The sequence below is a fragment of the Fulmarus glacialis genome, unplaced genomic scaffold (genome assembly GCF_000690835.1).
Source record: "Fulmarus glacialis isolate BGI_N327 unplaced genomic scaffold, ASM69083v1 scaffold28426, whole genome shotgun sequence".
NCBI lineage: Eukaryota > Metazoa > Chordata > Aves > Procellariiformes > Procellariidae > Fulmarus > Fulmarus glacialis.
In genome coordinates, this window is record NW_009217916.1 from 1,748 (window position 1) to 11,590 (window position 9,843).

A 9,843-nucleotide genomic window follows, 5' to 3' on the forward strand; every position below is an offset into this window, starting at 1 on the left:
AGTACGTACAAGCATCGGTGGAGACTGTAAATAAAGGGAGTCAGGAGCAACATGGACAGCCTTCAAGCAAGGTGTGCTTTCTCTCAGCATATGTGGACAGTCTACACTCTCAGCTATTCTCAACATGATCAAACATGAGACACACAAAACTGATTCTGTCGCTCAGACAAGGTGTAAAGGATTTTAAAGAAGCGGTAGTTTGTCTCACTTTGCCTTTCAGGTCATGGTCCAAGCAGGCACTCAAGAGTATGGGCACAGCCTAGCAATCACTGCTACTGGGAAACTTTCTCAGCTGTAAGCACAGCATGCATGCCAAGCAGGGAGCACACCCACGTTTAAAGCTGTGTTACGACCTGGAAAGAAGCTCAGATTTGACTTGCTAGAACATGGGATAAAACTGCCTGGCTAACAGCTTGCCAAAGGTACCTTCCTTTGCAACCTCTGGGACACAAGTAACATGAACCTGGAGAGTACCATTTACTGACACACTTCAGAGAGGTGCAATATAAAACATCCAGAACAGATTTTTGACTAGTCATTAAACTGCATGAGAAGTACAACAAAAATTAAATAATCTCTGTATTAAAGAAGAGCAAAAATCCTATTTATGCAAAAACTCAGTTTCAGAGTGGGGAGATGACTAATGATCCCTGTTTCAAACAAGTAAACAAACAAATCCTCTCATAGAACATGAGAGTCAACAACTGTCACATCAAAGCAAAAATGCTGGCACTGAGAGCTGATCAAGAACTAGTAGTGAGGGTAGAGCTGAATTTGCTCTTGCTTGTTCAGATGTAGTTCCCAGTTAAATCAATACCAGTTACGCCTACTGAGACTGAAAGGCAGAACTGAACTATTCCGACTCCAATTCTGCTAAACTTAAACATATGTAAATATTCTCTGAATAGCCGCACTGAAATTACTAAAATTACTCCTCAGTCAGTCTCAGATCCCTGGTAATTGTTACCACAGTCCATGTTTCCAAAGCTTATCATCGTTTGTTATTTATCAGTCTCATCCATAATCTACCATTTTGCAGGTGTAACAGTATTTTGGTCAACTGAACTACAGCCAGACATGATGTAAGCAGATAACACTATAAGTTTTATTCCAGTTTCACTTCCACTGAATCTGAACTTGAGGCAGTTGATACTAGAAGTCAGCAAATATCTTCAGGAGCTCGCTTTTACATTTTCAAACTACCTGAATTAACGTGAATCAAAATTCATCTTTATCTCAACCGGTGCTGCCTTAATGATGTCAATGGGCCAAGCTCTCCCATTCTGCTGAAAAAGAGGATGAATTTGAATTAATCGCTAAGAGGAAAATTAGGCCAATGTACCTGCTTATCTTTATGTGCCTATTACACCATATCAAAGATCATTTGCTAAACTGATTCTGCAGCTTGATGTCATTTTAATGAAAACACTATGGTTGCTTAATTAAACTGTTAGAAACAAAATCAGGGATTCACAAACTATGGCATTTTATTTCAGAGGCCTTTGCTTACATTTGTACAATATATTACATAATTCTCCATTTTCTGCAGAACCTAATATATATTTTATAGCTTTTTTCTATAAGCTTTTCCTTCAATGTTTGTCAACAAATTTTTACAGTCCTGTACAATTCTGAATACTTTGAAACCATTTTCAATAAAATCAGTTAACCTTAAGCACACACTACGAAGACTGAAAATGCTTTTCTTAGAAAAGTCATATGTAAAGGATTCTGACACTCTAGCATCTACAAACAAAATGCTCTGAATTCTTACATGTTGTATTGCCAGAAAACAAAGAAAAACATGCCAGCCCCTATTTCCCCAGGCAAAAGAAGTACACAGAACTACAATTAAAACAGTAAAACAATCTGTACAATAAAGTACTGTGTATTAACAGTGCCAGGTATTAAATAGCTTGAATGAACACTTCCGCAATATACAAATGTCTTACAAAGGTATATAATTAACAGGAGAGCGCTTGGGATCCATACAACATAAAATCAATACAAGTGAAAACAGTTTGAAGTTGGTTTTGGAATTTGTACAAGGCATTTAAAAAATTAAATGTCTACCACTCAGCTAGCTATTTATTTTAAAAACAACTACCCTTTTGTGGCAGTGTTCATATCAGCAACCACAAATTATAACCTCACACTTTAATCCGTCTTGAAGTCCTCTCCTTGAAGCTCGTAATAAAATAAGCATTACAAATGAAATATTTGTTGCTTTAAGGGAAAAGAAACATTTACAAGAAAACACAAAAATATAACTGTTATAATCCATTATGAATAAATATACACTTTAAACTGGCTAAATACAATCTTTATACATTAAGATTTAATACAGTTTGTTAGCCATTTTCTTCCTTTTTCATAATGTATTTTATCAAAATTAAAAAAAAAAATACTGTTTTATAGAAAAATGGCAAAGTACAGTAGTTTAATTCCAATTAATGGGTTCTTAAAACCCAGAGTAACTTATTTAAGCCTAATTCAAACCTGTAAACATTAGTCAGTCTTTTTTTTTTTTTTTTTTTGTAAAGGAATCCTCGTATTTGGTTATCAGGACTGATGTCAAACATCCTACTAACTGCAGGTTTTGAATTGAATACATGTGCTTGACGTATACAATTAAAGCCACTATAAGGTGACTTAGCAGTTAAAAAACAATTAGCTTGTACAAATGAAAATAGGTTCAATATTTGTCATAAATAAATGGAAAAATATCAAATGTTCCAGCTTTAACAAAATACCAGGGAATACAGTAAGCCTTACCACATCTATTTAGATCAATCCAACAACTATATGCTTATTGTACTGTCTCTACAGGCAGTGAACAGCCTCCATTTGCCACAGTGGAAGGCCTTCGGGTCACTAGACTTACAATTCCCAGACAAGTTGGAAACAATTATTGCTTGAGGAAAAGCAGTTTGTTGTACTTTTTCTTCATAAAAGTGCACTTAAGTGCAAAGTTAGCTTGTCAAGAAACAACTTTAAATACAAAATAGTGCTTGTCTGAATTTTGTGCCACTGTGCAGTATAAAAAAAAAAAAAAAAAAAAAAAAGAGTGGCCCTCAGCAGCCATTAAGTGCAAAGTGCTTTGGCAAGTCCTGCTGTCACCTGCACTCAACTGACATTCCGTTCTGTGATGAACTTGACATAGACGGTTCTGCTAAAGTTAACATAACTGCAGCTGTAATGGAACTAGAGGAAGGTGATGAGGAGGAAGATGATGTAGTAGCAGCACCTGCACAGGAAGAGGAGAACACAGGTTATAAAAATCTATAAATTAAGCAATAAAAATGTTTTCCCATTCAACAACAAGCATTGGTATATACTGACTCCAGCAACTAATGCCTAGTAATTAAAAAGAAAAAAGCCTCCATTCCCTAGTTTTTGTGGGAAATACTCGGAGAGACAGCTTCGGCCAAGTGCAAGACAGCTTCGGCCAAGTGCAAGACAGCATGGCATTGCCCCCTGCAGCCCTGCTTCATCAACCGCCCAGATCAAGGGCCCAGCCAGAGGATGCCAGAGCTCGTTCCTGACCCGCAAGCACAGTCAACTGTTCCCTTTCTTTCCTGTGGGAACCAGCACAGGCAGGGCCTTGTCCCAGCACAGAATCTGCACATACACCCTGCTCCAGCAACCAAGCAGCTACTGCAGTTCCCGTGTGATGGTTGCAGCCATAAAATCTTACTACACGTAGCATTTCAGTCTTTCTTCTTATACTCAGTGAACTCTTAAATGTGCACATAAACAAGACATGGAGAAAAAATCCTTTTAATGCTGCTAGAAGCAGGCACACTAGAACATTGCCTACAGCAATAGGTAAAGCAGCTTCAGGGAAATGAGAGATTAATTGATGGTCTCCCTTAAACTCATAAAATAAATCATTTATCCTAAGGGCAAGACACTAACTAGACATAGAAGCAATACTCTAGTAAATTATTGTTAACTTGAAGAAAAATTCTAAGCTATTAATAATCTTACATACTTTGTTCACTGCTTAGAAAAGTTTATGTTTCTGTATTTTTTTTTTTCTGTATAAAGTAATTTCTGCCTAAACAGAATTATATAGATTGCATGCCTTTTTAATGTTTCTCCCCTTACATGGTCACTGGATAGCTGAACCATACCTTCTAAAGATCATAACTGTATACAGTGTTTTTAAAAAAACAAACAAAACCACACTCCTAATGGCACACATCTCCCTAAAAATTATCCAATTCTTGTTAACACCTTAATAAATGACATGCAATTTAACCCTCTAAAAGTAGAATTTAGTTCCCAGCACTTACTTTCCCGCTCTTTTTTCTTTAAACGCTTTCTTCTTCGGTCAATGGAAGCCACCTCAGATTTCAAGGACAGGTAATGTTTCCTGATTTCTTGCAATTTTTCTTGGAGAACCGTTATGCGCTCGGCGCTAGTCAAATTTTCCAAGTCAGCTGCAAGTTAAACAATCTCTGTCAATTATTGTATTGCAGCATTTCCAAAAACTTCTGAATTTCAGTGAAGTACTCAAATCTTAGTGATGTGCTTTGAGGTAGCAGACAGCAAAGCCAAAAACCACAGCAACAGCAGCTGCTGTTTATTATCACAAACTTTGTTCATTTTTTATTATTTTTTAAAAGATACCACCGTAGATACACTTTTTTTTTTTTAAGGAAGTGGGAGAGGAAGGAAATGCATGCATTCCCCTCCCCATAGGAAGGAAAAGAGGAAAACATTAAGACAACTGGTGAAAACATAGGAGCCAAAACTAGCTTTGAGCCTGTTGTTTTGAGTCCTTGCTAGAGCTCAGTTTGGCCTAATACATCAGGAAGGCCAGTCTTGCCCAACTTGTCCTGGCTGTTACAAAAGAAGCAGGTTACAACAGGAATCTGAATAGCTATGGGGTGGTTCTAACCGAGTCCATGGCATATGGGCCATAAGGTATAACTATACAGGACTCCTCGCTGGCATCCCACACAGGGATGTTAATGGACACGGCCAGCACAGGAGCTGTCCCTCCGGCTGTTTCCAGCTGGTAGCTCACCACAGCATGGCACACAGCTGTGGGGGGCACAGGCAGGAGGAGCCATCTCTGTTCAGTCCCTTTCAGCCACAGGTAAGCCACACTGGAGATACTCTATTCGAAGACATTTAAGAATCATTTAAACTACTGGGGGGCACAGAATGCAATTCATCAAACTATAATGAAGGTAGCACCAAAGAACCAAAAGCCACAACTATATTGGGCCGTGGGAAGATGAGGAAAGCTCAGAGACATTGCAAGTATCTTAGACCTCTGCAACAGCAGGAGATGTGTTAAACAGCACTCCAAAGTCCAACTTCTGCCAAGCAAATTTAGCACGTGCAATGTAGCCAAGGTAGAAAGAAAGGAAGGAGCAAAAGCTCTTTCAATGTGTTGCACAGGAAATCTGCCCAATGAATCTCAGCAGGCCGGTTAAGTGACAATAAAGACCTATTACATTAGAGTCCTGAAGAGCAGCAGAACGTAACTTGACTGTGATGAAGTACTAGGAGAAAAATACTTTCAAAGTAGAGTAACACTGAGATTCAGAGCTGAAGAGAAAAAAAACGCAGGGTCAGGTTCTTTCACCACAGAAACAGCTGGCTAAGTGGAGAATTCTCTGGGCATAAAAGAACACTGCTTGCAAAAAAAAAAAAAAAAAAAAAAAAAGGAATTTCATCAGATGTGTCTGCACAATGTGCTGTGCCAGCTCTTTCCTATTCCCGCTTTACATGAGGAACAGCAGTCTTCACACAGGCTGGGACAGAGCACAGAAAAGCACAGAGCAAAATGCTCTGAGAACTTCAGAAACTTGACGTACACTAAGATCATCTGTGAGTACTGAATGAGATACTATGGTTTACTTTAAGAAGTAATTTAAATCAGTCACACCACACAGTTTCAATTTGACCTTTAAAAGCAAAGAGAAAGCAACTCATGCAATGCTATACATCCATGGTCAGTACTAAGGACAACAATTTATTGCCGACTAGACAATTAAACACCCAGACGCTGTAAGAGAGAGGGCTAAAAATAGCAAGTTTTTGTTTTTAAGTAATTATTTTCAATTGTTTGCTTATTGTTATATTGAGGAAGAAGGCTTTAATCACCTAATATTTTATCTTACTTCTCTTTTCTCCCCACTGCAAGTAATGCTGCAATAGCATGCACGCACACAGAGGCAATTAAGAAGTTGCATTAATATCGAGGCATTAATAAGCTACTAAACTGTTTTTCAGATAGGCAAATCTATGGTCCTTTCAACACTGCTCACCCCTAGCTATACATGTACCCGTAGCTGACCAACACAAACACACTGAAAGTTCTTATTACTAGAAATAGTAAACATGTCCTGGTTCACTAAGGCAAAATGGAAAGGGAAAACGTTACAGATCAATCATGTAACTGTCTGAACAATAACTAGAAAATGAGGAGTAAACCAGCAAGAAAATATCAACACAAGAAGCACATACAGTGGATAATGTTCATGCCAGAATGACAGGTCTGCACAGGATGGCAAGAACAGCAAGTCAGCACAGAAGCCATATCTAAAAACAGTATTGGAAGAGTGCGATATAGGCAGTTTCCTGCACTGCAATTGCAAAAAAAAAAATTTATTTTTTTTTAAAAATCAGGATTTATCACAAAATTAAGAAAACTGAGGATGGAATAATTTTAGGGGAAAAAACCAAAACACACAAAATTCAAAAAGCCTTCTTATACTATACTGCAAGACCACACTAGGCATATTTTGAAGAAAATACTTACACATTTGAAAACTCCATTTGTAAACTTTGGGCAAACGATTATTCTGTTCTTTGAGATCAGACTCCTTCTCTCCATTTTTCCCACATTTTCCTGGAGATTGTGTTCTTGCGGGTGATTTGGTTTGGTGAGATTTCATGCCAGTAGAAACCGATTTTGCTGACTGAGACTTGGACACACTTTCACCAGCAGATAGTTCTTCACTGTCACTGCTGTTTGCTGAGGAAACAAGAAGATACAGTGTTACAAAACAAAGCAACCTTCCTACCCAAACCAAAGCTGATCAGAAGCTACCCCTGTGCTGATTTTCATGTAACAGGAGTTTATTTGACAAAAATCCTTTTACTTTAAAATGATATAATCCATCCTGGTACAGAAGCTTAGCACGCACTTCTTTGCATCACTAGTGCCTAAAGACAGGACCACCGAACAGGTATATAAGGGGGCCCCTCTAATTCTGGCATGCTGTGAAAGGGAAACCTTGCACTGGAAACACGGTCCATTTAGTTGCTTTGCAGGTATATTCATAGCTATTATGTGGACTTGTGGAAATGAAAGAGAGAAAGAGAGTGGATAGAAGTACCAGACTGTGGCTCCACAATCCACCCTGAATACAGATATTGCTGAAAGCGTGTGTGCAAGAACATAAGGGGGTAGGGTAGGGTCACACTTCTTGCAAGGAGATTCCTGAATACAATCCAACTGTTCAAGGTCCATATAGGAAAGGTGCACTCTACGCTCTGAACGGTTCAAGACAGCATCACACTTGTTGCTTTAGAACCATATCCATAAATAAATTGCCTACATTAGAAAATAAGGCAAAGAGGCAGTCCATGTGTCAATGCAGGTGCAAAAATTATCCATGTATTTCTGCTTATGGGACTATACTTTTTCTAAAACAGTTAGCAAGACTGATTGTTATGTCCTATCTCCTGTTTATCTTTAATATTAATTCCTAATACAGCATTCGATATATACAAACCTGTATCCTGTTTTAAAGGTACTAGTTACAGACAAGCTTTTCACTGTACCCCTAGGACATGTGTAGCAGAAATGAGTGTAAACAATTGGCCTTTTTCTTAGCCTTATGTCACCTTTATTTTAGATTTTCTGTGCTAAAATGACTAGCAATAATCTGAATTTGCATGACATTATCTACAAAAATCCTCAGACATGATGATCAAATTCTTTAATTGCAGAGAAACTATCTTCAGCTGACCCAAAACACTGAAATAACACTGAGATAACTATAAAGCAACAGGCTGAACTGAAGGCAGTTTTCTAATCAAACCACCCAAAGAGGAGTAACAAAACAATCTGTCTAAAAGACATGATTTATGAGTAATGATTGAAAGGATGAAGCTTGTTTAGCGTTACAAAAATGAAACTGGGGTGGAAGCAAGAGCAAGAGATTTTAATTCAGCAGAAGTCTAGTGAAGCACTGGAATAAAATGCCTAGGGAAGCTGCAAAATCCCCAACATTAGAGTGGTTTTTAAAAACGCATTCAATTAATATTTATCAAGAGAAATTTATGCCTCAGTTGTACCTGCCCTAGGTGTTGACAAAATGAACCCTGAAAGTCTCTCTAGGTTCTGGTGTTTATGATTTGGTGATCTACACTGGAGAAACCGAACACCAAGATACACTTGGTATGAAAGAACTCAGCTGGCTGCAGAGTTGCCGTTCTCTACTGGCTTAATGCAAAGGCAAGAGTTGAAGCTGCTACAAAAGCAGCTTTAACTGGTACACTTGAATTTTGCAAAAAGCATTTTTTACTCACAACTGACTCCACATTTTATCTATTTATTGCCCTTATTACATACAGCTCTAACATAAAAAGTGCATACACACCAAGGACTGTACACAGTACAAGAAACAATTCTAGCTTTGAAGTGCTTGCATCCTGACGAAGACATAGATTGAGAAAAAGGGATAAATTCACCAAATAAAAGGGAACAATGCCAAGGCTAAAAATAGTGTATTAGTTCTGCAAATTCAGTTTGTTTTGTTACTTTAATTCCTGGGGTGAGGGAAGGAATAAGGATTATGGAAGGAGGAGATTAGTGAAATGGAATGAAAAAGGATGAGAGAATGTGAAGAGGAGATCAATGAACACGAAGGACGGGTGAGGTGAAAGCAAATACCAGACCAGGAAGTATAGACTTTTAGTAAAAGCTTTTAAAAGAAAGAAGGGGCGGGGGGGAGAGGGAAAAAAGGTATAGCATATGCTTTCTATCCTTGCTTTAACTGCGTTTTTTACAGCTATCCTCCTGGCTTCACTCTCCAGCTGACTGTTCCCTGGTATTTTTTATTAACAGTGAGATGAGGCAGTAATTGATCTTGCCGTCTCCTGAACACATGTGCATATGTCTCTCTAATACACCTCTGCTTTTATTAAGCTTCTCTTCCCCAGTACTGTGGTTTCTATTCCAATTAGCTTCTACAAAAAAGCTGCAAAAGCTGCATTATTTACTGAAGATGTAACAGATGATAAAGGAAGAAAATAGAGCCTATATTTTTCTGGAATTATTCTCAGATTTGCTACTGGAAGAGCTATTAACCTCTAAAAACTCATCTTGCAGAAAATACAAAGTATAATTCCATCAAGGTCCCCTCTAAAACCTGCAGCTATCATGCCACAGAGATTCTGGTCCCAATTGTACTAAGTGTGAAATACTCACTCTTCTTAGTCTTCCTGAATTACACGGTATTAAGGACCTCTTAGAAATAGGCCCAGAAATAACACAAGACATTTAAAAACATTTTGGCATTTCAGCAAGAGTAGTTTCTTCATTTAAACAGTATTAAGAATTCCCTGATGAGAACATTTTGTGCTAATACATTTTTTATTTCCAGACTACATCTCCTACAATCATTCAAACAAATGACACTGTACTTTCACACATTTCATTTCACACTGAGCTGCTGTACTTACTAGTTTTACTCTTCTTTTTGTTGTTCACAGATGTTTTGTGGCTTCTTTTCTGCTTTTTTGAGGAGCTGCCTCCTCCCTGAGCATCTTTAAGTCTTTTTTGGCCTGTACAGACTATAATGGGGAGGGGGG

At 38.0% G+C, this 9,843-nt stretch overlaps 1 protein-coding gene across 1 annotated transcript; it reads right to left on the reverse strand.

Moving 5' to 3' along the window:
* Window positions 1–1,415: 1,415 nt before the first annotated feature.
* LOC104078292 (AT-rich interactive domain-containing protein 4B-like) lies at window positions 1,416–9,821 on the reverse strand. The gene is made up of 4 exons (XM_009579864.1): window positions 9,715–9,821; window positions 6,782–6,997; window positions 4,299–4,445; window positions 1,416–3,247 (listed from the first exon to the last, which is right to left on the reverse strand). Exons 2-4 carry the CDS (start codon window positions 6,915–6,917, stop codon window positions 3,117–3,119), a joined length of 414 nt encoding a protein of 137 aa, XP_009578159.1. The 5' UTR covers window positions 6,918–6,997; window positions 9,715–9,821; the 3' UTR covers window positions 1,416–3,116.
* Between the last annotated feature and the right edge of the window lie 22 nt (window positions 9,822–9,843).

Coding starts and splice junctions, on each gene's coding strand:
- LOC104078292 (XM_009579864.1), bottom strand. CDS start 6,917: ATGAAATCTCACCAAACCAAATCACCCGCAAGAACACAATCTCCAGGA. Junction 4,446..6,781: donor CAAATGGAGTTTTCAAATGT/GTAAGTATTTTC, acceptor TTTAACTTGCAG/CTGACTTGGAAAATTTGACT. Junction 3,248..4,298: donor AAAGAAAAAAGAGCGGGAAA/GTAAGTGCTGGG, acceptor CTTCCTGTGCAG/GTGCTGCTACTACATCATCT.